General features: G+C 38.7%; 1 protein-coding gene across 4 annotated transcripts in view; it reads left to right on the top strand.

Moving 5' to 3' along the window:
* DMXL2 (Dmx like 2) overlaps nucleotides 1-23,560 on the top strand; it is a 175,338-nt gene extending 151,778 nt beyond the window's left edge. For 2 of the 4 annotated variants that reach the window (XM_021673154.2, XM_021673153.2), the window contains exons 31-44: nucleotides 232-317; nucleotides 1,042-1,243; nucleotides 2,381-2,498; nucleotides 5,793-5,855; nucleotides 6,650-6,736; nucleotides 6,818-6,939; nucleotides 14,352-14,490; nucleotides 15,452-15,512; nucleotides 15,640-15,767; nucleotides 16,614-16,691; nucleotides 17,859-17,950; nucleotides 19,658-19,710; nucleotides 21,010-21,227; nucleotides 22,143-23,560. In XM_021673154.2, the coding sequence (XP_021528829.2) occupies nucleotides 232-317; nucleotides 1,042-1,243; nucleotides 2,381-2,498; nucleotides 5,793-5,855; nucleotides 6,650-6,736; nucleotides 6,818-6,939; nucleotides 14,352-14,490; nucleotides 15,452-15,512; nucleotides 15,640-15,767; nucleotides 16,614-16,691; nucleotides 17,859-17,950; nucleotides 19,658-19,710; nucleotides 21,010-21,227; nucleotides 22,143-22,352 (1,657 nt within the window). In that variant the 3' untranslated portion in view covers nucleotides 22,353-23,560. The remainder of the gene's footprint in view (nucleotides 1-231; nucleotides 318-1,041; nucleotides 1,244-2,380; nucleotides 2,499-5,792; nucleotides 5,856-6,649; nucleotides 6,737-6,817; nucleotides 6,940-14,351; nucleotides 14,491-15,451; nucleotides 15,513-15,639; nucleotides 15,768-16,613; nucleotides 16,692-17,858; nucleotides 17,951-19,657; nucleotides 19,711-21,009; nucleotides 21,228-22,142) is intronic. The other 2 variants (XM_021673156.2, XM_021673155.2) reach the window with 1 other exon arrangement.
* The last annotated feature ends 4,279 nt before the right edge of the window (nucleotides 23,561-27,839 follow it).

The following is a 27,839-nucleotide window of genomic DNA, read 5'->3' as shown; positions in this document are numbered from 1 at the left end:
TATATGGTAATTATTTTTCCATGAGGTAATTTTCAGCAAGTGTAATATAGTATTGCAAGTTTTTTATATTCAGTGATCATAAAGGTGCCATTTTTGTGTCGTTAATTTCAAGGACAGCTTTTTTTCTGGGTTGGAGAGTGGGCTAAACAGTTGGCAGAGAACTCCTCCACTGTGTTTCTCCCATGATTTTATTTTTCACTTAAAGACTGTTTTTTGCCCTTCTTTGAACAGCTGGGCTCTTCTACATTTGACAGTGGTTAAGCTAGCACTTCACAATGTCAAGAATTTCTTTCCCATTGCTGGACTGGAATTCTCTGGTGAGTTTGGAATTTTAATATTGTTATTAAAAATAATAAATTACTGTCAAGTTTCTCTTTACAAAATCTATATGAAAGGTCATTTGGTACTTAAAAAATACTGCTTCAGAGATTTTATAAAGTCTCGCTTATTTTATGCTCCAATCTGTGAGTTTATTTTTATTTTCTTAGACAGAGTCTAGCTCTGTCGCCCAGTCTATAGTGCAGTGGCATGATCACAGCTCACTGCAAACTTTATCTCTTGCACTCAAGCCATCCTCTCACCTCAGCCTCCTGAGTTGCTGAGACTATAGGTGTCCAACCATGCTGGGCTGATTTTTGTATTTTTTGTAGAGACGGTTTTGCCACGTTACCCAGGCTGGTCTTGAACTCCTGGGCTCAAACAATCCACCTGCCTTGGCCTCCCAAAGTGCTGAGATTACAGGTGTGAGCCACAGCAACTGCCTTCAGTCTAATACTTTAAATTATATCAAGAATCACTGTCAACACAGAAGATTGAGAAAGAGCAGAAAACCACACTGGGGAAGCTAGACATTTTCTCAGCTTTTGGAGAGCTGGCCTTCTGTTCTGTTCAAAGCATTAAGAATCTAAACGGTATTTGGCTAACATTTCCAGTTTTATTTGTATTTTCAGAAGTTTTGTCTCTGAGAATTCAGATTCTGTAAATATTTGGATGATGATCAATACTTTTTATTAAACTAAATAACATTCTGTCACCCTGTAGAGCTGCCTGTAACATCACCATTAGGTACTGCTGTGATTAAAAACTTGGAGAACTGGGAACAGATCTTGCAAGAGAAAATGGATCAGTTTGAAGGTCCGCCCCCTAACTATATCAACACATATCCAACTGACCTTTCAGTGGGAGCTGGACCAGCTATTCTTCGAAATAAAGCAATGCTAGAACCTGAAAATACCCCATTCAAGTAAGAAAGCTCTTATAATGCTGATAAAGAATGTAGCTTAACTTTTCTGGAGGACAGTTTGGCTAAATCTGGCAATACACTTTAAAACATTCATAATTTTGAACCTGCAGTCCTATTTTTAGCAGAATACTCTAAGGAAAACATCGTACATTTGAATAGAATTTTTTTCCAGTATTACCTGTAATTCAGTAGATATCCATTTACATAAAGGAAAAAAGTCTTTATTGTATTAATTTCTGGTGTGGTTTTTTTTTTTTTTTTTCTTTTGAGACAGAGTCTCAGTTTGTCACCCAGGGTGGAATGTAGTGGTACTATCTCAGCTTATTGCAGCCTTGACCTCCCAGGCTCAAGCCATCCTTTCACCTCTGCTTCCCTAGTAGCTGGGACTACAGGCGAGCGCCACCGCGCCCAGCTAATTTTTTTGTATTTTTTGCAGAGATGGGGTTTCACCATGTTGCCCACGCTGGTCTCAAACTCCTGGGCTTAAGCAGTCCACCTGTCTTGGCCTGTCTTGGCCTCCCAAAGTGCTGGGATTTCAGGCATGCATCACTGAAGCCGGCATATTTATGTTCTTATTGTCAGAACTCTTACAGATTTTTAAAAAATCTATATATGCAAATACAGTGCTTCTGACTTTTGTCAGTAATTTAACAGTAAGCATATTAAAGGTTTTTAATTGATGTTTTGATCTTCTACATCTAGGCCCCTTTTGATATGCAGCATGCTTTTTTTTTTTTTTTTGAGATAGTGGACCCTGATTAAGAGTATTTCTTAAAAGCTTGAAAGAACAAAGCTTTTTAGCTTGTTAGGCTGTTAAAATTGATATCTATGACTTATATTCATTGCTGATATGCTTCAACCAACAGGACCAACATAAAGTATAATTTAAAAAGAGAATAATAAGAGATTAATTTGACTCCCAGCTTAACTGGTTCATTCACTGTAATTAGAGAATTCGTTGCTAGATGAATAAATGATTTTTAGGAGAACTAAAAATTAAAAGTAAAACTGTATAGTTTTGTTGAACTTAATGCTGTGTCTTCTTTGCAATAGATTGTGAAGGTTTTATAAATATCTAGAAATGTAAACATATTTTCTATAGACTGACATAGTGTGATATGTTAATTTTTTTAATAGATCCCGGGATTCTTCTGCATTTCCAGTCAAACGACTTTGGCATTTCCTTGTTAAACAAGAAGTCCTTCAAGAGACGTTTATTAGATATATTTTCACTAAGAAAAGAAAGCAGAGTGAGGTATTTTGAGAAAAATATTTTCTATTGTAATTTTTCTTTAGTTTGCTTTAAAATTTCTAAGGAAATCAGTGCTCGATTTATTCTGAAATTTTCTTTTTGGCTGGGTAATAGAGTTCTCTAAATTACAGCCAACTGCTTTTGAGATAAAACCTTACAATTTTCATTTTATAGCAATGAAACAACATAGGTACCTTGATAAATTACATATATTCAAGTGAAAGTTGGCACTTCCTTTATAATATTTATTAGGTTTTTACATTTAATAAACATTGTAATGGATGGAATTGTGATGGAGGAATTTAATATATAAACGTACTCCATAATATTCTCCAAATGTGTGTTTGAAATACAATATAGCTTTTTAAAAGCATTTTATTTACTTAGCACTTAGAAATGAACAGAATAAAGATCCAAAATAGCAAATACAAGATGAAGGAAGATGTCTCTTACAAAGCAAGGCAGAAGTTCTGCATTGCGTGGTTATTTTTAAGTTAACATAATTAGTAATGTAATAGCAGACATGGTTCAAGAAGAATCAACGGTTTGGGAGATTGGCAGATGACTTCCTTATAAAAGTAGGACCTTTTATATGAGCATTTCAGTCTGTTTGGCCATTTAGTGAGGTAATGAGCAGTTTGAAGAGTGTTCAGAGTTGAGTGTCTGATGTAATTAAAGATTTGGCAAGCACAATCACTGAGGAGACAAAATGAATTATATTTCACTTAGAAAAGTGAAAACTGAAACAGAGTCCATATGGCTCAATTTCCTGAGATAAAGTATAAAAGTGCTTCTCAGTTTTTCCTCATGCCTAGGGCAGTGGAACCTACCATACTCGTTCCTTACCTGAATGGTAATTGTGGTCAGCCCTTATGTTTTCTTTATGGATTTAAAAATTATGTACTTAAATGAGGAAGTAGAAGAAGGAAACTTTTGAATCCTAGTTATAAGCGTTTTCATAACAACATACCCTTATGGCATTAAAATTATTGATGTGAGCTTTGTTAAGGAAATCACAGAGGCAAATTATTTGCCTCTTTCATTTAAACCATTGTGTACAGTATTTCCTATAGTGGTGCTAAGTCCAAATTCTGTAAACTAAGATATAGGAATCTAGCCAGGCACGGTGCCTCAGGCTTGTAATCCTAGCACTATGGGAGGCCTAGGCAGGGGATCTCCTGAACTCAGGATTTTGAGACAAGCCTAGGCAACATGTTGAAACCCCATCTCTACAAAAAATAAAATTATCTGGGTATGGTGGTGCATGTCTCTAATCCCAGATACTTGTGAGGCTGAGGTGGGAGGATCACTTGAGCCCAGGAGGTGAAAGTTGTAGTAAGCTGAGATCACATGCCACGGCACTCCAGCCTGGGTAACAAGTGAGACCCTGTCTCAATCAACCTATCATTCAATACCTCTGTTAGTCACAGAAAACCAGTTCATTGAGTGATTAATTTTCTGAGTGTTTTGTTCTTCAAATTATTAAAATTAATGATTTAGCACAAGTATGTTTTAAGTATTGGTAAGGTTGATAGCAGCTTGACTAGCTGACTTGTTAGAGTGCAGAGTGCTGTAGGAAGCCAGGTGTCTGGGTTTCTTGGACCCTCCCATTCTTGTTTTGCCCTTCCCCACCGGTTTGCTTCTTCCTTAACTAATTCTCCCCGTCTTTACCCCTTATTTTCCCTTCCATTATGCCCCTCAGTCTCTGTGTATACTCCTCCATTTTTCTCCCAGCATAGAGTCCCCATGAACAGGAAAGTAGGACAGAGGTAAATGGAATGTTTCTTAAAGTGCTATGTAAGCATCACTTGGCTCCAAGGAAGGGAAGTACATGATTGAGAGTAAGGATGGAAGAATTTTTATCATGTACCCTTTTGAATTTTAAAACACTGAATGAAATTACTGTCTTGTTCAGTACTGTCCCATAGAACTTCCTGTGATGATGGAAATCTGTATCTGCATAGTCCAACATAGTAGTTACAAGCCACATGTGGTTACCGAGTACTTGAAATATGGCTAGCATGATTGAGAAACAGAATTTAAAATTTTAATTTTAATCTAAATTTAAATAGTTACATATGGTTAGTGGTTGCTGTTTTGAATAGCACAGATCTGAAAAAAAGTATTTCCATTAAGAGAAAATTTATGAATAAAATGTTAAGGCTGCTAGAACAAAACAAAAACTGGTCACTAGGCTCAGAAATATGCAAAACTTATTAAAACTCTACCCATCCAGTAAGAGTGCTTTATCTTTAAAATTGTCAAACAGGATTTTGGTAATCACTAAATTTGGCAAATTCGGAAAATTGACTAATAAAATTGGCAGGCTAATCCTAAAAATGCTGGGTGCATTTAAAAAAAATTTCCCTGAGAAATGCTGAAGTTATAGATATATTAATAAGATCTTTTACTCACTGAACATACTAAAGAAAAATATTTCACAAAACCTGTTTTTAGGAAACAGACTGGTGAATTCATCTAGTTATTTAAGACAAATAGATTCTTCAGCAGTTTGGTCTTTGCTAAGTTAGCTGTGCCACACATTGACCGTTCCTTGCAAGTTTTCTTAGGTGCTTCTTTATTAGCTGCAGCAACCATAGGGGAGTCCCTGGAGGCATGGTCAGAAAATTTGTCCCTTCATGACAAAAGGGAGGCAGTCACCTGAAAAGGTATGAGGAAGATTTTGTTGCTCTGATCAAACTTTCAGAGGTGTCCACAGCAGAGCAGAAATATAACTTCTGATTGTGGCCATCCTTAGTAACCTGCATCAACCCAGGAGCAAATTGCTGAGTGATTTCTTTTCCATACCTGATTTTATTAAACATTTATTTACTTAGAGAAAAATCATGTGGTTACTCAAATTCCTTATAAGAGTGAAATAAATACCAGTATTTGGGATCTCTGTTTAGAAATAGGTATTTTAATTTGTATTTGAAATCAACCCCTATAGGGTAGGAATTTATGTAGCACCTTATGCATCTGCTTATACATGTGGGTTTTAATTTTACACATTACCAGTTATGTAACTTAAATTTCTTAAAACTGTATACAGATAACTAATTTTTATTTTGAAATAGCTTTTATGTTCTCGTGTATATGTAATAGTCACATTAATTTTGCTCTTTTGGCTTTGTGTTGTGTTTGATGACTGTTTTATTCAGTTTAATTTTTACTTGATTTTGCAAACTCATTTTTATCATCTTTAAGTGGTGGAGTGACCATTTCAGCTTGAAATATTTCACTCTTTATAATTTCGTTCCATGCATGTGTTTTGTGTTTGTGTCGGTGTGGTGTTAGTCTGTAGAAGAACATGTGGAGCAGGTCAAACAAAACTGCGTAGCAGAAGATTGCCACATCAAGGTAGTATTCCAAGATTTTGTATTTAGCTCATTCTTTAAAGTTCAAGGAGCTAACACCTCATTTCTGATACTAACCATGACCTGCCCAACTGGCTAACTACTCAGAGACTCATAGTACTCCTGTACCACCTCAGTGGTATAGGGGAGGAGATGCTTCACTGTATCTGGCTTGCCTTGGTTATTCTCTTTCTTGATCCCTTTTCCATCTTCACTTCTGTCACTTTTTCTGTTTTAAGCATGGCTGTTTCATCTTTCCTTCTTGATTCTGCCTTTTCTTTTCTTTCCATCACCAACCTTAAGCCATTAAACCTTCCTCTCATCAGTCTCTTTCATTCCTTTCGAACTATCCCTCTTTCCAACTTTTCCTTATTTCTAGCTCATCACCCTTACTTCAAAGGGTAAGATTTCTTTGTGGTTTTTCTGTGTCTTTTCATTCCATCCAGTCTGTGCCTCTTAATGTATACACATTCTTATTTCAGAATATTTGTACACTTTTGGAAGAACTAAGACATATTACTGTATAAATTACTAATAAAAATGTATTAGCCATCTTTTATGATCATTAATCAGTATCTTGCCATCACACTGGAAATTGGGGTGATTACAGGACATCAGAGAATTTAAATGAATTTTCCAAAGCTAGTTTTCAACACATTAAAGTTACTCTTTTTTCTTGCTGCTGCTGCTGCTGCTGCTACATTTTCTTCTTATCGTACTTTTAAATCTTATGGGATGTGGATAACTCGCAATAGTGCTGTGCTGCAGCAACTGAAACTGCTGATGAATGTTTTCTAGGTTGAAGCTGATCTAGGCTATCCAGGTGGAAAGGCGAAAGTCATTCATAAGGAATCTGATATGATCATGGCATTTTCTGTTAATAAGGTAAAAACTGTCATCATTATAAACAATGTATTTTTCTTTAGTGAAATTGCTTAAATCATTGAATCTGCTTTTGCTTTATAGGCAAATTGTAATGAAATTGTTTTGGCTTCAACACATGATGTTCAAGAACTTGATGTTACTGCTCTCCTGGCCTGTCAGTCATATATATGGATTGGAGAAGAATATGACAGAGAATCCAAAAGGTTTGTCTCACAGTCACTTTTACATATAGTTTTCTGTAAGAAGTACCCACTAAATGGTTATGACTATGATTGGAATTATTTCAGAAGGTATACATGTGTCTCCTTCTTCATTTGGGTAGGTGACAAATATAATTGGTTTAGCTGCCAATGAAAGTCTTTGCCTACATTAACCTAATAAATTATACTTCTTCCATTAAACCCTACACTATTGATAGTATTTGAATCAGAATAACCCCTGACACTTGGCTTCATGATATTCAGTGTATTAATCTGATCTGGATAATTACAACAGTATACACAAATATGTTAATTATACTGATGAGTCACATTTACTGGGTAATTTTGCAGTGTTTCTTCTTATCACCTGATAAGCATACCTTTTTTTTAACAGACAGAAGTGTAGAGGGCTTTTTTTTTTTTTTTAATTGCATTTTAGGTTTTGGGGTACATGTGAAAAACATGCAAGGTGGTTGCATAGGTGCATACGTGGCAGTGTGATTTGCTGCCTTCCTCCCCCTCACCTATATGTGGCATTTCTCCCCATGCTATCTCTCCCCGACTCCCCACCCCCTGCTGTCCCCCCAACTCCCCCGCAACAGACCCCAGTGTATAGTGCTCCCCTCCCTGTGTCCATGTGTTCCCATTGTTCAATACCCGTCTATGAGTGAGAACATGCAATGTTTGATTTTGTTTTCTTGTGTCAGTTTGCTGAAAATGATGGTTTCCAGGTTTGTCCATGTCCCTACAAAGGACACGAACTCATCGTTTTTGATGGCTGCATAATATTCCATGGTGTATATGTGCCACATTTTCCCTGTCCAGTCTATCATCGATGAGCATTTAGGTTGGTTCCAGGTCTTTGCTATTGTAAACTGTGCTGCAATGAACATTCGTGTGCATGTGTCCTTATAGTAGAACGATTTATAATCCTTTGGATATATACCCAGTAATGGGATTGCTGGATCAAATGGAATTTCTATTTCTAGGTCCTTGAGGAATCGCCACACTGTCTTCCACAATGGTTGAACTAATTTACACTCCCACCAACAGTGTAAAAGTGTTCCTATTTCTCCACATCCTCTCCAGCATCTGTTGTCTCCAGATTTTTTAATGATCGCCATTCTAACTGGCGTGAGATGGTATCTCAATGTAGTTTTGATTTGCATTTCTCTAATGACCAGTGATGATGAGCATTTTTTCATATGCTTGTTGGCCTCATGTATGTCTTCTTTTGTAAAGTATCTGTTCATATCCTTCGTCCGTTTTTGAATGGGCTTGTTTGTTTTTTTCTTGTAAATCTGTTTTAGTTCTTTGTAAATTCTGGATATCAGCCCTTTATCAGATGGGTAGGCTGCAAAAATTTTTTCCCATTCTGTTGGTTGCCGATTCACTCTATTGACTGTTTCTTTTGCCGTGCAGAAGCTGTGGAGTTTGATTAGGTCCCATTTGTCTATTTTGGCTTTTGTTGCCAATGCTTTTGGTGTTTTGGTCATAAAGTCCTTGCCTACGCCTATGTCCTGAATGGTTTTGCCTAGGTTTCCTTCTAGGGTTTTTATGGTGTTAGGCCTTATGTTTAAGTCTTTAATCCATCTGGAGTCAATTTTAGTGTAAGGTGTCAGGAAGGGGTCGAGTTTCTGCTTTCTGCATATGGCTAGCCAGTTTTCCCAACACCACTTATTGAACAGGGAATCCTTTCCCCATTGCTTGTTTTTATCAGGTTTGTCAAAGATCGGATGGTTGTAGATATGTTGTGTTGCCTCCGAGGCCTCTGTTCTGTTCCATTGGTCTCTATCTCTGTTTCGGTACCAGTACCATGCTGTTTTGATTACTGTAGCCTTGTAGTATAGTTTGGTGTCCGGTAGTGTGATGCCTCCCGGTTTGTTCTTTTTGCTTAGAATTGACTTGGCTATGCGGGCTCTCTTTTGGTTCCATATGAAGTTTAAGGTGGTCTTTTCCAGTTCTGTGAAGAAGGTCATTGGTAGCTTGATGGGGATAGCATTGAATCTGTATATTACTTTGGGCAGTATGGCCATTTTCACGATATTGATTCTTCCTAACCATGAACATGGAATGTTTCTCCATCTGTTTGTGTCCTCTCTTATTTCGTTGAGCAGTGGTTTGTAGTTCTCCTTGAAGAGGTCCTTTACGTTCCTTGTTAGTTGTATTCCTAGGTATTTTATTCTCTTTGTAGCAATTGTGAATGGCAGTTCGTTCTTGATTTGGCTCTCTTTAAGTCTGTTATTGGTGTATAGGAATGCTTGTGATTTTTGCACATTGATTTTGTATCGTGAGACTTTGCTGAAGTTGCTTATCAGTTTCAGGAGATTTTGGGCTGAGATGACGGGGTCTTCTAGATATACAATCATGTCGTCTGCAAATAGAGACACTTTGACTTCCTCCTTTCCTAATTGATTACCCTTTATTTCTTTTTCTTGCCTGATTGCTCTGGCTAGAAGTTCCAGTACTATATTGAATAGGAGTGGTGAGAGAGGGCATCCTTGTCTAGTGCCAGATTTCAAAGGGAATGCTTCCAGTTTTTGCCCATTCAGTATGATATTGGCTGTTGGTTTGTCGTAAATAGCTTTTATTATTTTGAGATACGTTCCGTCGATACCTAGTTTATTGAGAGTTTTTAGCATGAAGGGCTGTTGAATTTTGTCGAAGGCCTTCTCTGCATCAATTGAGATAATCATGTGGTTTTTGTCTTTGGTTCTGTTTATGTGGTGAATTACATTTATAGACTTGTGTATATTGAACCAGCCTTGCATCCCCGGGATGAATCCTACTTGATCATGGTGGATAAGCTTTTTGATGTGCTGTTGTAATCGGTTTGCCAGTATTTTATGCCCGTAGTTTTCTTTTCTTGTTGAGTCTCTGCCAGGTTTTGGTATCAGGATAATGTTGGTCTCATAAAATGATTTGGGAAGGATTCCCTCTTTTTGGATTATTTGGAATAGTTTCAGAAGGAATGGTACCAGTTCCTCTTTGTATGTCTGGTAGAATTCGGCTGTGAACCCATCTGGACCTGGGCTTTTTTTGGGCGGTAGGCTCTTAATTGCTGCCTCGACTTCAGACCTTGTTATTGGTCTATTCAGGGTTCGACTTCTTCCTGGTTTAGGCTTGGGAGGAGGCAACTGTCCAGGAATTTATCCATTTCTTCCAGGTTTTCTAGTTTATGTGCATAGAGTTGTTTGTAATAATCTCTGATGATGGTTTGAATTTCTGTGGAATCTGTGGTGATATCCCCTTTATCATTTTTTATTGCATCTATTTGGTTATTCTCTCTTTTCTTTTTTATTAATCTGGCTAGTGGTCTATTTTGTTGATCTTTTCAAAAAACCAGCTCCTGGATTATTGATTTTTTTGTAGGGTTTTTCGTGTCTCTATCTCCTTCAATTCTGCTTTGATCTTAGTTATTTCTTGTCTTCTGCTAGGTTTTGAGTTTTTTTGATCTTGCTCCTCTCGCTCTTTCAATTTTGACGATAGGGTGTCAGTTTTAGATCATTCCTTTCTTCTCATGTGGGCACTTATTGCTATATATTTTCCTCCAGAGACTGCTTTAAATGTGTCCCAGAGATTCTGGTATGTGGTGTCTTCGTTCTCGTTGGTTTCGAAGAACATCTTTATTTCTGCCTTCATTTCATTGTTTATCCAGTCAACATTCAGGAGAAAGTTGTTCATTTTCCATGAAGCTGTGCGGTTCTGGGTTGGTTTCTGAATTCTGAGTTCTAACTTGATTGCACTGTGGTCTGAGAGACTGTTTGTTATGGTTTCCGTTCTTTTGCATTTGCTGAGGAGTGATTTACTTCCAATTATGTGGTCAATTTTAGAGTAGGTGTGATGTGGTGCTGAGAAGAATGTATATTCTGTGGATTTCGGGTGGAGAGTTCTGTAAATGTCTATTAGGTTTGTTTGTTCCAGGTCTGAGTTCAAGTCCTGGATATCCTTGTTAATTTTCTGTCTTGTTGATCTGTCTAATATTGACAGTGGTGTGTTGAAGTCTCCCACTATTATTGTGTGGGAGTCTAAGTCTCTTTGTAAGTCTTTAAGAACTTGCCTTATGTATCTGGGTGCTCCTGTATTAGATGCATATATATTTAGGATCATCAGCTCTTCTTGTTGCATTGATCCTTTTACCATTATGTAATGTCCTTCTTTGTCTCTTTTGATCTTTGTTGCTTTAAAGTCTATTTTATCAGAGATGAGAATTGCAACTCCTGCTTTTTTTGCTCTCCATTTGCTTGGTAAATCTTCCTCCATCCCTTTATTTTGAGCCTTTGTGTATCCTTGCATGTGAGATGGGTTTCCTGGATACAGCACACTGATAGGTTTTGGCTTTTTATCCAATTTGCCAGTCTGTGTCTTTTGATTGGGGCATTTAGTCCACTTGTGTTTAGGGTTAATATTGTTATGTGTGAGTTTGATCCTGTCATTTTGATGCTAGCTGGCTGTTTTGCCCGTTGGTTGATGCAGATTCTTCTCATAGTGTTGATGCTCTTTACCATTTCGTGCATTTTTGGAGTGGCTGGTACTGGTTGTTCTTTTCTGTATGTAGTGTCTCCTTCAGGAGCTCTTGTAAAGCCGGTCTGGTGGTGATGAAATCTCTGAGTACTTGCTTGTTCACAAAGGATTTTATTTTTCCTTCACTTATGAAGCTTAATTTGGCTGGATATGAAATTCTGGGTTGAAAGTTCTTTTCTTTAAGGATGTTGAATATCGGCCCCCACTCTCTTCTGGCTTGTAGGGTTTCTGCTGAGAGATCTGCTGTGAGTCTGATGGGCTTCCCTTTGTGGGTAACCCGACCTTTCTCTCTGGCTGCCCTTAGTATTTTCTCCTTCATTTCAACCCTGATGAATCTGACGATTATGTGCCTTGGGGTTGCTCTTCTAGAGGAGTATCTTTGTGGTGTTCTCTGTATTTCCTGGACTTGAATATTGGCCTGCCTTGCTAGGTTGGGGAAGTTTTCCTGGATAATATCCTGAAGAGTATTTTCCAGCTTGGATGCATTCTCTTCGTCACATTCAGGTACACCTATCAAACGTAGATTAGGTCTTTTCACATAGTCCCATATTTCTTGTTGACTTTGTTCATTCCTTTTACCCTGTTTTCTCTAATCTTGCCTTCTTGTTTTATTTCATTGAGTTGATCTTCGACCTCTGATATCCTTTCTTCTGCTTGGTCAATTCGGCTGTTGAAACTTGTGTATGCTTCGCGCAGTTCTCGTGTTGTGTTTTTCAGCTCCATCAATTCACTCATATTCCTCTCTAAGTTGTCCATTCTCGTTAGCATTTCGTCAAGTCTTTTTTCAAGGTTCTTAGTTTCTTTGCATTGGGTTAGAACATGTTCTTTTAGCTCACGGAAGTTTCTTATCCACTTTCTGAAAGCTGATTCTGTCATTTCATCATGCTCATTCTCCATCCAGTCTTGTTCCCTTGCTGGTGAGGAGTTGTGATCCCTTGCAGGAGGAGAGGTGTTCTGGTTTTGGGTGTTTTCATCCTTTTTGTGCTGGTTTCTTCCCATCTTTGTGGATTTATCCACCTGTCAACTTTTTATTTGCTGACTTTCTGATTTTGGTAAGTTTAAGTCTGCAGCAGCAGAACTCATAAACCCCCTTTTCTTCCCCCCAGGTCTTCTGTCCCAGGGAGTTAGGGCTTTATGCGTTTCCGCTGTGCCGCTGCCGTTTTCCCTGCCCACAAGGTGGCAGCCTAGTCACACTCAGCCTGCAGAGGCTTCGCTGAGCTGCTGTGGGCTCCGCCCAGCTGCCGTGTGAACTTCCCTGCAGTCCTGTTTATATGGGTGTAGTTAGAACTGCTTCCGCTATGTTGGCCCTCCTCTGTAGTGACGCACTCTCTGTAGTGGCGGGTTGCCTTGGCGATGGCAGATTGCCTCGGGAACTGCAGGGTGCCTCCTTAATGGCGGACGCCCCTCCTCCACAGAGCTGGACCATACTGGGTTCAGTTGTGTTTGCCATGAAAGTCTCAACCCAGAGCGTTTCCAATTGCTGTTTTTTTGTTTTTGTGGGGGTGGGACCAGCCGGGCCTGGTCACCTGGCTCCCTGCCTCAGAGCCTTTTGTTTTTTAGTTGAACGGTCGGCTCTCTACCAGGTGACCTGGTCGCCTGTTGAGTAGCCGCCGGGACCTGTGTGATTTCCTGTGCGGCGACCCACTGCCCCGGTTGAAACTGCGGCTCTGAGTTTCGTGACTTTTTTTGCCCGGGAATCTCCTGGCTTGGCTCCCTGCTTCAGCTCCCCTTGCTGTCTAAGAGGGGACACCGTCTTGTTTACTCTGCACTGTGAGCCACTGCGTCGGCTGAAACCGCGGCTCTGAGATTCACGCGCTTTTTTACCTGGGAATCTCCTGGCTTGGCTCCCTGTTTCAGCTCCCCTTGCTGGCTAAGAGGGGAAACTGTCTCGTTTGCTCTACACCGGAAGCCGCTGCGTCGGCTGAAACCGCGGCTCTGGGATTCGTGGCGCTTTTTTGCCCGGGAATCTCCTGGCCTGGCTCCCCGTTTCAGCTCCCCTTGCTGGCTAAGAGGGGACTCAGTCTCGCTCACTCTGCATTGGGAACCGCTGCGCCAGGGCACAGGCCAAACAGCCGCGCCTGCCAAAACAGCGGCACTGGCAACCCGTGGGGCTCCTCCGCCTGTGTATCTCCTGGTCTGTGGGCAGTAAAAATCCGTCTGGAAATGTGGTGTCCACTCACCCTCTGCGCTTTCACTCGGACCTGCAATCCCGAGCTCCTCCTAACCGGCCATCTTGGATCTCTCGAGGGCTTTGCTTTTCATGAAAGCTATGGATACTTCACCAAGAGTGTTTTGCCATTCTTCCATATTTTAAGGTTTCTCCTCCATGGTTTGCCCTCCCTCTTGCTTTTATGTGCTTGAGGATAGTGCCATGATAGTTTCTCTCCTTGTTTCGTTGAATTCTTTCTTTTGTTAGTATGTGATGTAACTAGGATTTAATATCACATTTCAGAGTAGATACAACCATGTACTATGATACAATCCATTACAAAAATTACTTTCACATTTTATCTATCTTACTCCAAGAAATCTTTAAACTCAGATTTCTTTAGATGTGTTAATTTGATACTGAAATATCTGTACTTGAAGAGAACATATATTTTTCCATAGATAAAAACAAATCTATATTAAATACTTTAAAACAAACATTTGTTTCAACTTATGCAGCAATAAAGTTGTCTGCAAACAACATTAGACTAAATTTATATTTTGCCAAAAGGGAAAAAAGTTAACTAGTATTAAAATTGGCGATTAGGACTTGTACCTAATTTTTCTCATGGCTACCTATTTAAAATAAAGATTGACCTGTGGGTACATAAGAAGCTCTTTAACTGGAATTTGTGTTAAGAGAAAAGGGAACTTTCACAGTAACTCATGAATGTTTTTCACAGTTCAGACGATGTTGATTATCGTGGTTCCACTACAACTCTTTATCAACCCAGTGCAACAGCCTATTCAGCAAGTCAGGTGCATCCACCTTCATCTCTTCCATGGCTGGGCAGTGGACAGACTAGCACTGGAGCTAGCGTGGTATGTTATTTACGTATAGGCATCATTTCTGGATTTGGACTGTTTGAAAAATCAGTTGGAATCACTTTGACATAGGAGTGATCCTAAAGATCAGGGACAAAGACCAGTAAATAGGCCATGATAATGACAGGTGACATTTATTGTGGCTTTTTTATTTGGAGACAGGGTCTGGCTCTGCCACCCAGGCTGAAGTGCAGTGGTGCAATCTCGGCTCACTGCAACCTTGACCTCCTGGGCTCAATTGATCCTGCCAACTCAGCCTCCCATGTAGCTGAGACTACAGGTACATGCCACCACACCTGGCTAATTTTTGTGTTTTTTGTAGAGACGGGCTTTCACCACATTGCCCAGGCTGGTCTCGAACTCCTGGGCTCAAGTGATCTACCCACTTCAGCCTCCAAGGTGCTAGGATTACAGGCACGAGCCACCACACCTGGCCTCAGACGACTTTCTTAGTGGCAGGGGCATGCTTTTTCTCACCACAATCCTAGGTGGTAGGTGCTATTATTACCCTCCATTATCATTTTATAGATGAGTAAACTGAGATACGAATCAGTAAAGCAAAGTTAAAGGGGAATTCATGTCTAAGTGTTTGGAAGCACATCAGTAACATTCTTGTCACTGTAGCGGGAGGGGTCCCATTCTCCTTTTCTGCTCTGAAGCATCTGGAGGTGCTCCTGAATGTCCTCAGGGAGGGACACTTGAAGAAGAGTTCCTTTCTTATGAGATGAAGCTGCTTGGTAACCTCACAGGCCAGGGCTATACCAGCAAGTGACTGTTCTTCCTCAGCCTCTTCAGACAAGTGTTCTATGTAGTGGTTCAGAACATCTGTAACAGGCTTTATCTCAATAATAAGCAAGATGTAAAAGAATAAATGTTGTCAGAATTTATCCTGAAGCATATCCTTCCTCATCTCTTCTGAATACAAAAATAAATTTATTTTTAAAATATTCTTTTAAAGCTTATGAAAAGGAACCTACATAATGTGAAGAGAATGACTTCACACCCAGTCCATCAATACTGTAAGTATTTATGACCTAAGAATTGTAAGTATTCCCTCTCATTTGGAGGTTGATTTATAGAATAGAATAGATTGGAACTCTTTACCTCTTCAATTTCTTATTTCCTTCTTTTTCTCTTGTGTTTCAGATCTTACAGGTGCTCAGGACGGCAGCGTACGTATGTTTGAATGGACGCGGCCTCAGCAACTTGTCTGCTTTCGTCAAGCTGGCAATGCAAGAGTTACTAGATTATATTTTAATTCACAAGGCAACAAGGTTAGTTTCTTGGGGCTACTGCTAAAATCATCTGAAAATAATTGTGGATATTTAGGAGTAAGTGATTAATAAAAGTGCATCTAAAAATGAATTCAATGAGTCTGGATTTAAGCTGAGCAGGCAGTTTGTTGGAGTCTATTTATATACCTTCTTTCCTTCCAATAGAAGCAAAAATCTGCAAAATTTAGTATGGATTAATCATAGATTTAAAGATACTAAATATTCTGTGAGAGTAAAAAAACTGCTTCCGTTGAGAGTGTTGGTGAGTCCTAATAAGTACAGTCAAGTTCTTTGGAGAAACCTAGTTTCTTACTAAATTTCGTTAGTAAGAGGTTAGAGGAAAACAGTGAAACAGGTAAGCAGTTACGAAGTGATGGAATGGCCGGGCACAGTGGTTGTCACCTGTAATTACAACACTTTGGGAGGCCAAGGCAGGAGGATTGCTTGAACTCCAGCATTTGAGACAACCTGAACAACAAAGGGAGACCCCATCCCTACAAAAAATGTTTAAAAATTAGCCCAGCCATGTGCCTGTAGTCCTAGCTACTCAGAAGGTTGAGCCTGGAGGATCCCTTGAACCCAGGAGTTTGAGGTTACAGTAAACTGTAATTGTACTATTGCACTCCAGCCTGGGTAACAAAGTGAGACACTGTGTCTTAAAAAAAAAGGGAAAAAAAGTGACAGGGAATTTTTTAGCACTTGGACTTTCTTGGGAATGACAGCAATGGAAACATAGTTATAGGCAGAATTTTTTTTTAGTAGGGTCTGAGTGAACTTCCTTTACATGTTTTTACCTTTGCTGTGGATGCTAAGAACATGTGTTTAGTGGTTATACTGTTCTTACAGTGTGGTGTTGCAGATGGAGAGGGTTTTCTGAGTATCTGGCAAGTTAACCAAACTGCGTCAAATCCTAAACCTTATATGGTAAGTATTACTAATGTTCCCAGAGCACATATAGACAACACTTTGTTTATGAAGTGTCTGTTTCGGACAGTTCATCTCATTGGTGGTCCTATTGGGAGAAGGATGATTTTGTTCAGCAATCCCAGCCTAGCAGCAGCACCCATCCTTGCCCTAGTTTTAGGCTGAAATGACCTGAACAACAAAAAGCCTTGCTTTTCCCCTTGAAGTGCAGTCATTAATTTTTAAAATTTCTGGGGCTTTCCCTGTGTATGGTCCAACTCAGGGTACATTTTTGTTACACTTTTATCCATTTTGAAAGCTCTATCTTCTTAATATACATACCATAAAATTCTATCATTAAGAATCAGATTCCAAATATCTATTCCAACTGGTTCCAGAATTTTTCTTACCAGATTATAAAATAACCAGTCCTAATGGGCCACGTTATTAATCCAAATTGGATTACAAAATATTTGGTGATGGATATGTAGTGGAGGAAGAGAACAGCGGGAGGATGGAAGGGGATGTCCTGTGTGAAACAGGCTTCATATATGTGGAGTGAGGTTCAGGAAGCCTTGAACCTCCTGGGACCAGATAGATTACCCAAATATTTTTTAAAAAATTTCTAAACTATACATATGTTAATTATGTGTATATTTCTCTTAAATTAGTACACTATAGACTGTACCTTGTCTACACAGAAATGGAAGTAATCTTGAATTTATACTTTTGCCTTCAGTCAGATCTGTACCATTATAATTCCAGACCAAAAAACATGGATTATATTTTAAAATACCTTGACATCCTAAGACTAGTTAGGTCTGTAAGCATTTCCTTTGTGGATTATTATTATTACAGTTTATTATATGTATTGGAGACCATCAGTACTAAAAGTGATGGGGCTTAGGTAGGTTCAGGTACTTTGATGTCCTATTCTTACATAATCCAAAAACCATGATCTTTAATTGTTTTTACCAACTGGTTTTTAAAAATTATTGGATAGTAGCCAAATAATATACACATGACAGTTAACCCTTGTACTATCACTTATTCTGTATTCTAGACTGAGTTTTAAAAAACTGTTCTTAGCTCATGCATATAGTATGTTATTAGCAGACATGTATGTTGGTACTGTATTAAATTTTATCTGAAAGTAAAGAAACTTCAGTTGCACTTTGTTTTCTGTAGAGTTGGCAGTGCCACAGTAAAGCCACAAGTGACTTTGCGTTTATTACCTCTTCAAGTCTGGTTGCCACATCTGGACACTCCAATGACAATAGGTGGGTTGACAGAAAAGCAAGGTAAGAAATATAAAAACTTTAGGCAGAAAAGTATTATTGCTAAAAGTATGGGTTTCTAATAGAGTTTTAGGCATTAAAAAATAACTTTGTTACATAATTCTTATTTCAGAGTGGTTTTTCTTATCAAAAAGAAAAGTAAAAATGAAAATTATTCCTAATGTGTAATTTGTATTTTAAAGCTATTCAGTCTTGTTTTAAAATACTACTGCTAACACTGTTAATTTCTTCAGGACTAACAAGCATCTGATACTGTCAACATCATTCTCAGCATTTTTATTTTATTGAAGTAGGTTATGGGAAACGGGTGGTATTTAGTTACGTGGATAAGTTCTTTAGTGGTGATTTCTGAGATTCTGGTATTCCCATCACCTGAGCAGTGTACGCTGTATCCAATGTGTAGTCTTTTGTCCCTCACCCTCCTCTCACCCCCTCAAGTCCCCAGAGTCCATTATATATCATTCTAATCCTTTGCATCCTCATAGCTTAGCTCCCACGTATAAGTGAGAATATATGATATATAGTTTTCCATTCCTGAGTGAGTTCACTTAGAATCATGGTCTCCAACTCCATCGGGTTAACTGCAGATGCCATTATTTCATTGCTTTTTATGGCCAAGTAGTATTCCATGATGTATATGTACCATGTTTTCTTTATCCACTCGTTAGTTGATGGGCATTTAGGTCAGTTCCATCGTTTTGCAGTTGTGAATTGTGCTGCTATAAACAGGCACGTGCAAGTGTCTTTTTCATTAGTGACTTCTTTTCCTCTGGATAGCTACCCAGTAGTGGGATTGCTGAATTGAATAGTTCAGCTTTTAGTTCTTTAAGGAATTTCCATATATTCTATATAGTGGTTATACTAGTTTACATTTCCACCAGCAGTATAGAAGTGTTCGCTTTTCACCACATCCATGCCAACATCTATTATTTTCTAGTTTTTAAATTATGGCCGATCTTGCAGGAATAAGGTGGTACTGCATTGTAGTTTTAAGTGGCATTTTCCTGGTAATTAGTGGTTTTGAGCATTTTTTTCATGTTTCTTGGCCATTTGTATTTTGAGAATTGTTGATTTAAGTTCCTTGTGGACTCTGGATATTAGTCCTTTGCCAGGTGTATACATTGTGTTTTTTCCCACCCTGTGGATTGTCTGTTTACTCTTGCCGTGCAGAAGCTTTTTAGTTTAATTAGGTCACATTTATTTTTGTTGCATTTGCCTTTGAATTCTTGGTCATGAATTCTTTGTCTAAAATAGTTTTTCCTATGTTATCTTCTAGAATTTTTATGGTTTCAGGTGTTAAAGTTTGATCCATCTTGAGTTAATTTTTGTATAAGGTGAGAGATGAGGATTCAGGGTAACAGGCATTTGACACTGTCGCCATCATTCTCAACATTTATTTTGACTTCACACCGTTATTCACACCCATGAATAACATCTCCTGTTTCCCTGCAGTGGCAACAGAAAGGCGATGGGGTAGAGGATGCAGAGACAGGCAGGACTGTGTGAGATGGAACTGTGTAGGGTGAAAAGGATAAGACTCCCAGTCCCAGACCCTACCCCCATCCTAGTTGGGAATCACTACTCTCTATAGGTGTGAGTGAACAAAAAAGATAAAGACAGGTTGTCCCTGGTGTGATGACTTAGAACAATTGTTTATGATGTGTTTTTTTAATTGTGTTTTTTTAAAAGAAATGTTTGCCTCTGGGACACATTAATATCACCCGGAAACAGCCTCATTCATGGTGAGTTAAGGTTTATGATTTTTTTAATACCATGAAGGAATGCTTTCTTGATTTTAATTAGTGAATCTAGTGAGTGTTTATTCACTGGTTGAAAATGGAGAAATATTTAGAATGAATGACTGAAAAGTTGGAAAAGTTAATTAACATATCTGGCTTCCTTGCTGAGTTAAAGATATATGGCCTCAGAAATCCAACTAACTTATTAGAATAGTCTTCATGTTTTTTTATATTCAGAAAAATATGGTATCGATAGTGGTACTACTAACAAGGCTATTTAAGAAATTAGTTGCAAAGTAAGTCATTGAGCTTAATAGAAAAGAGCATATTTTAAAGAATTAAACCTAATCATAAAATACTTTTTGCCTTTTCTTTTCCTTTTTGTGGAGAATGAGGTCTCACTGTATTGTCCAGTCAGGTCTCAGACTCCTAGGCTCAAGCTATCCTCCCACCTCTGCCTCCCTAAATACTGGGATTACAGCCACAAGCCATCACACCTGGCCCTAACCATAAAATAAAACAAAGGTTAACCTTATGATAATTATTATAAATGTAAACAATGTCATTTAAATATTACTCCTTTTAAGACAATACTTGCCAAATTAGTATCCTCTCTCTCTTCCACATAATACCACCCAGAAAGTGCTCCATGCTCAGATAAGTTTGGTTAAATGAAGTTAAGTAGATTGTTTTACAGAAAGATGCTCAGTCTTTTAATACACCAACTTGCATTTTGAAAGATGTAGTTATTTCTCAATTTGATTGCAGAATTCTGTGAACAATGGTTAACATTGCTTACAAATTTTCTATATGTTAATTTGAATCCTTAATCAAATTTTCTATATGTTAATTTGAATCCTTAATCATACAAAAATGCAAATACTCCTGGGAGGGATAACTAACTTCTTAACTTGTAACTGAAAACATTCACACATTTTCCTGTACCGTTGTTTCAATTACAATACAGCACTTGGCTGGGTTAGTACTCACCATCTTTCAGAAGCTCAGTCTCTACTCTTCAGTATACTTTTTATGAGGCAGTATCACTTAGGGCTTCAGGTATATACTTCCTTTTTCTTTATATTTCATATTGAGATTATGGATACAAAAGGTTTGTTCTGACATTGCTTAACATTTTTCTTTAATAATCATATGATTACAGAAATTCAATGACTTATAAAACAATAAATGTACCTTAGGATGAAAAATGCATCAGTAATTTCTGTATTTAAATGTGGATTTAGACATCATAATTACCAAGATAAGAAATTGTTTTGAGAAAGTGATGTTTTTCTTCTTCAGGTTTCACATGCCATGATCATGGTGCCACGGTACTTCAGTATGCACCCAAACAGCAACTCTTAATCTCGGGGGGTAGGAAAGGACACGTCTGCATTTTTGACATCAGGCAGAGGCAGCTCATTCACACATTCCAGGCCCATGATTCAGCTATTAAGGCTCTGGCTCTGGATCCCTACGAGGAATATTTTACCACAGGTTCAGCAGAAGGTAATATAAAGGTGAGTCAATACAAGAGGTTGGAATGTGCTAAAGACTGATTGAAAAGAGAAAAAACAAAAACTCCACATTCTTTGAAATAAAGCTTTGTGGATATATCAAATGTCTCAACATTCTGCCACCTCCCCTTGCTTCTGTATGGTTCTTTCTATACTGTTATAGTCAATGAGATTATCAAACTCATTGGACTCGGGTCATTAGAAAGCTTTAAAGCATTCTCTTTTGAGTAAAGTATATGAGTGTAATGCATGAAATTTTTTGATGACATTAGTTTGGCTCCTTAGAAGCTTCTCCCCTCTCCCTCAGTACTTGACTCTCGTGTGTGGTAGAGGTGACGTTTCTAGTAAGTGAGCTAGTGCAGATGCTCCTTGACTTATAGGGGGATTACGTCCTGACAAACCCATTATAAGTTAAAAATATTAAGTTGGAAAACATCCTTCCAACTTAGTATTTTCAACTTACTATGAGTTTATTGAGACTAACCCAAGGAGTATACTGAATGCATATTGCTTTCATGTTGTCATAAAGTCACAAAGTCTTAAGTCAGATCATCGTAAGTAGGGGACTCTCTGTGTACCGCACTACTTTTACATAGCCTTAGGGCCTAGCTCAGCATGAGGAACACATTTAATTGAATGAACTCAGATAGTTACTTGAATTCGAAATGGGCTACATATGGTTCATTATGGTTAATGTGAAACTACAAGAGGATGTGAAGAAAAATACGAAAGAAGGACAGTAAATGAATCATGGGAGTGGTACTATTTCCCACTTAGATAAGCTCTTATGAAGGAGGCAGTGGATGGGATGGTTGGGCTTTAGTGAGATCACTTGGGCCAAGGGAGCAGAAGGGCCATGTTTTTTTGCTTTTGGTCTCTTCCTAATGATTTTTTTTAACTCTTTTTGTTTTGCACTAGGTTTGGAGATTGACAGGTCATGGCCTAATTCATTCATTTAAAAGTGAACATGCTAAGCAATCCATATTTCGAAACATTGGGGCTGGAGTCATGCAGATTGACATCATCCAGGGCAATCGGATCTTCTCCTGTGGTGCAGATGGCACGCTGAAAACCAGGGTTTTGCCCAGTGCTTTTAACATCCCTAACAGAATTCTTGACCTTCTATAAAGATTGGGGTTTTATTTTTATATACATTTCAATTAAAAGGCACACTACAGTAATCACTGGGCAATTCTGCTTTCTAAGCAGTTGTTAACATACTGAAAACAGAGAATCTCTGTGTAGAATTTGAAAATGACCCAAGCCAAGTATTAGCTATACAGGTTGGTGGAATGAATGCGCATGTACCTTATGCTGACATATTAAAAAAATAAAATCAAACCTAGTATTGTATGAGGGATAGCTATTCTTTACAGCATTTAGCAAACCTGATTCAGAAAACATTTGAGATTAGCAAATTAGTAACTTGAAATAATGAAAAGTACCTTTATACCAAATTAAGGAAGAAAACGTTGCTGAGTCGGGTTTTTCTTCCTGTTCTTACCACTGATTGAAGCATGCCTGCAGTCTCCTCCTTTGTTGAATGAAGGATAATCGTAAGGTTAGGAACTCTAGACCACCAGGAAAACTTTCTTAGCTGTGGAGCAGTGCGCAGTGACCAGTTCTCCGCTGTGAGAGGTCATTTCCATTCTTTCCTGCTGAATATTTTTCCTGTTAGTGTTTATACTGAGCTAGTACTGTAACTTGCAAATGAGTGCAAATTTAAATGCAATGTTTTCCTCACAATTTGCACATTCACATTTTTTTGACTGCTAGTTTTTCTATTTATATATTTGCCTTCATGTTAGGAATGTACTATGTGAACATGGCATATTTGTAGTTAACCAAACACACCTTCTTAGTCCAGTTTAGTACTTTTTCTTTTCATGTACTCAAAGTTAAACACCCGCAACATTTAAGGATATGTTGAAACTACACCAATAGAACATTTCATATCATAATTAAAATGAATGTTAGGCTTCTTGTGGCCAGTTAATAGTTGATGAGATTGGTGATATTATTTATTGCCACAGCCTACTGTATAAACTATGCAGAGTTAAATATTATTTGCTTGTAAAATACTAGCCAACGTTGTCATATTTTGATGTATTTCCTTGGTTATGACCAAAAAAATATGTTGAGATACCGAAACTAATGTCAGTGTGTTTAAATGTTTACCAGCAAATTGTCTCATCATGTTAATGAGAATGTTTAATGCCTGTGTGGTAAATAGTAAATATAATGGCATAAAAGTACCTTTCTCTGAAGATGATGTGATGTTCAGGCTGTGAAATACATATGTAAAAGAAAAATAAATGTTATTTGTTAGAGTTTTATTTTAGTTTGAGCTGTTTAAATAGATTGGTCTGGCATTCTTTGATACTGTTTTTGACATTTGAGATTTTTAATTTGATGAAATGTTTAATTGTTAGAGAGTTTGCAAGCTATTAGGCACTTTATTCATTCACAAGCATTTACTGAATACCTTATATACCAGAAGCCATTCTAGGAAATGGGACACAGTGGAGAGCCAGACAGAAAAAGCACAAAAGCTGGGCAAGAACTAACCTAACTGTACCTTCTCCAGACAGATTTGAAGTTTACTGAATGAAGCACTAACCTCCTACCCAAAACTCAAATCTGAGTCTTGGCTGTTAGTTTGCTTCTAAGTAAGGGAGATCAGAATATGTCCACTGACGACAAGAAGAGCCAGGAAAATGAGCTTGTGAGAGACATCACAATGCCTAAAGCAAAACTGGCTCAAAGGAGCTTTCAGAAAAAGAGAAGAGAACTTTCTCTGTCGGATAAAAGCAGTAAGGGACTCCATTTACCTTCTAGCTTGAAAACAACTAAAAGAAAAAAAGCACAAAATGTATAAACAATGGTTCTCAAGACATTAAGCATCAGGTAGGGAGGGACAGTGATCCCTGAGAGGTGAGCATTTAAATTGTCCCAACTTACCACCTTGAGAAAGTTTCCAGGCCACAGGCAGGGAGAGAACCCAGGCAGAGTCTAATGGTCTCTCTAAGTCGCTGAACTGTGAGTCTGGGGAATATAATGTGGCTAGAGTTCGCAGACCAAAGGCAACAGAGCTGCACAGGAGAAGTGCAAAGAAGGTCTGTATTAGTCTGTTCTCACACTGCTATATATAAGGACATACGTGAGACTAGGTCATTTATAAAGGAAAGCAGTTTAATGGACTGCTCCACATGGCTGGGGAGACCTCACAATCATGGCAGAAGGTAAAGGGAGGAGCAAAGGCACATCTTACGTGGCGACAAGAAAGAAAGTGTGTGCAGGGGAACTGCCCTTTATAAAATCATCAAATCTTGTGAGACTTATTCACTATCAGGAGAACAGCATGGGAAAAACCTGCCCTGGTGATTCAATTACCTCCTACTGGGTCCCTCACACAACATGTGGGGATTATGGGAGCTACAAGACCATATTTGGGTGGGGACACAGTCAAACCAATCAAGATCTTCCTCAATATTTGGCTGAGAAATGGATCAGTGTAAGTGTGTGAGCAAACTGCTGGCACCCAGGACAACAGCCATCTAAAAGGGATTAGCGGTAACAATCTACTCACACAAAGCTAGGAATTCAGCAGGCCCCCTTACCTGTGGCTTTGCTTTCTGTGGTTTCAGTTACCTTTGGTTAGCCATGGTCTGAAAATAGGTGAGTACAGTGCACTAAGAAATTTAGAGAGGGAGAGACCACATTCACATGGCTTTTATTACGGCATATTAATTGTTCTATTTCATTATTGTTGGTCTTGTACTGTGCCTGATTTATAAATTAAACTTTTTGAGACAGAGTCTCAAGTCAGTCCTCCAGGCTGGAGTGAAGCGGTGTGATCTCAGCTCACTGCAACCTCTTCCTCCCAGGTTCAAACGATTCTCATGCCTCAGCCTCCTAAGTATCTGGAACCACAGGCATGTGCCACCATATGCAGCTAATTTTTGTCTCTTTAGTAGAGAGAGGTTTTCACCATGTTGGCCAGGCTGGTCTTGAACTCCTAACCTCAAGTTATCTGCCTGCCTTGGCCTCCCAAAGTGCTGGGATTATAGGCATGAGCCACCATGCCTGTCCTAAATGTTATCATAAGTATATATAGAAAGGAAAACACATACATAGGGTCTGGTATCATCCATGTAAGTCATGGGGCATAAGGTAGTACTCTCAAGGATTTTGCTGCAGTAGCAGGACAAAATTAGTCCTAGGATAAACACTATCATGGTCCTACCTAAGAAAGCTAAAAAGAAAATGACCAAATTGTTTCCAAAATAGCTAAATTTTATCTGAGAACATAGCTCCAGAATATATGTAGGAATGAATACGAAAATATCCAATACTAAAGGTAAAATCCACAATGTTTGACATTCAAAAAAAAAAAAAAAACCCAAAAAACCAGGCATGAAAAGAAGTAGGTAAATACGAACCATAATGAGGGGGAAAATATCCATCAAAACGGATATAGAAACACAGGTGATAAAATTAATAGCAAATATAACTATTTCATATATCCAAGAAGCTAGAGAAACAATTCAATGTGTTAAGAAGAGATGTGGAAGACATAGATTCAAATCAAACTAATAGAAATTAAAACTATTAAGGTTTGAGATAAAAAATACACTGGATGGAATTCACAGCAGATTAGACATTGCAGAGAGAAAAATTAGTGAATATGAAGGCACAATAGAAACTATCCAAAAAGAAACACTTTCAAAAAAACATTGGAACCAAATAACACCAGTGAGGTCTGGGACAACTTTGAGCATCCTAATACATGTGTAATTGGAGTCCCTGAGGGAGGAGGGTAAAGAAAAAAATATAATTGAAATAATGGCCAAGTATTTTCCAGTTTTGATTCAATCACAGATCCAAGAGGTTTAGTGAAACTCAAGCACAGGAAACAAGGAAACTATAGCAATGCCCATCATAATAAAATTGCTTAAAATCAGTGATAAGAGAAAAATGTTGGGATCACAAAAGGAAAATATACACATTGCATACACAAGAACAAAGATAAAGATGACAGCAAATTTATTTCAGGAACAATGCAAAGCAAGAGTGGAGCAGTATCTTTAAAGTACTGGAAGTAAAAAAGCTGTCAGTCTAGAATTGTTTGCCCGGTGAAAACACCTTTCAAAAATGAAGTTTACATAAAGACTTCAAAAGGGTGAAAGAGTTCATCACCAACAAATCTGCATTATAAGAAATGTCAAAGGCCAGGCCGGTGGCTCAAGCCTGTAATCCCAGCACTTTGGGAGGCCAAGGCGGGCGGATCACGAGGTCAAGAGATCGAGACCATCCTGGCCAACATGGGGAAACCCCGTCTGTACTAAAAAAATACAAAAATTAGCTGGGTGTGGTGACGTGCGCCCGTAGTCCCAGCTACTCGGGAGGCTGAGGCAGGGGAATTGCTTGAACCCGGGAGGCAGAGGTTGCAGTTAGCCGAGATTGTGCCACTGCACTCCAGCCTGGCGCCTGGCAACAGAGTGAGACTCTGTCTCAAAAAAAAAAAAAAAATGGCCGGGTGCGGTGGCTCAAGCCTGTAATCCCAGCACTTTGGGAGGCCAAGGCGGGCGGATCACGAGGTCAAGAGATGGAGACCATCCTGGCCAACATGGTGAAACCCTGTCTCTACTTAAAATACAAAGATTAGCTGGGCGTGGTGGTGCACGCCTGTAGTCCCAGCTACTCGGGAGGCTGAGGCAGGAGAATTGCTTTAACCTGGGAGGCAGAGGTTGCAGTGAGGCGAGATTGTGCCACTGCACTCCAGCCTGGCACCTGGCGACAGAGTGAGACTCTGTCTCAAAAAAAAAAAAAAAAAAAAAAAAAAAAAAAGAAATGTCAAAGGAATGTAAAGAAAGTTTCTCAATCAGAAGGAAAAATGATACCAGATGGAAATACAGATCTAGTCAAAGGAATGAAGAGTACCAGTAATGATAACTGCATGAGTAAATTACATTAAGACTTTTCTTCATTATTTAAATCTCTCCTAGACAACTGTCTGTTTAAAGCATAAGTAAAGCCAGTTGTGGTGGCTCATGCCTGTAATCCCAGCAATTTGGGAGGCTGAGGGGGAGCGGATCATCTGAAGTCAGAAGTTCGAAACCAGCCTGGCCAACATGGTGAAACCCTGTCTCTACTAAAAATACAAAAATTAGCCAGTCCTGGTGGTGGGCATCTGTAATCCCAGCTACTCAGGAGGTTGAAGCAGGAGAATTGCTTGAACCTGGGAGGCAGAGGTTGCAGTGAGGTGAGATTGTGCCACTGCACTCCAGCCTGAGTGACGGAGCAAGACTGTCTCAAAAATAAAAATAAAAAAGCATAAGTAATAATGTACTGTATGTATATGTACAGGTAAAGTGTATGACAACATCAGCACAAAGGCCAGGAGAGGAGTATACTAGAAGTATACTGTTGTAAGCTGCTTACACTCTATGTGAAGTGATAGATCGCTTGAAGGTAGATAGCAATCTACGCTATAATTAGTTTTCAGAGTGACATCAGCAAGATAGCAGAATGGGTCTTTCCAATGCTCACCCCCTCACAGAAACACCAATTTAAAGAATTAGCCATGCATGGAAATACACTTACAAGAGCTAA

The sequence above is a fragment of the Aotus nancymaae genome, unplaced genomic scaffold (genome assembly GCF_030222135.1).
Source record: "Aotus nancymaae isolate 86718 unplaced genomic scaffold, 86718_ANA_hifiasm-v0.15.2.pri h1tg000062l, whole genome shotgun sequence".
NCBI classification, from domain to species: domain Eukaryota; kingdom Metazoa; phylum Chordata; class Mammalia; order Primates; family Aotidae; genus Aotus; species Aotus nancymaae.
Note: the sequence above shows the minus strand (reverse complement) of the source record. Positions and strands in the feature narration are given on the sequence as shown.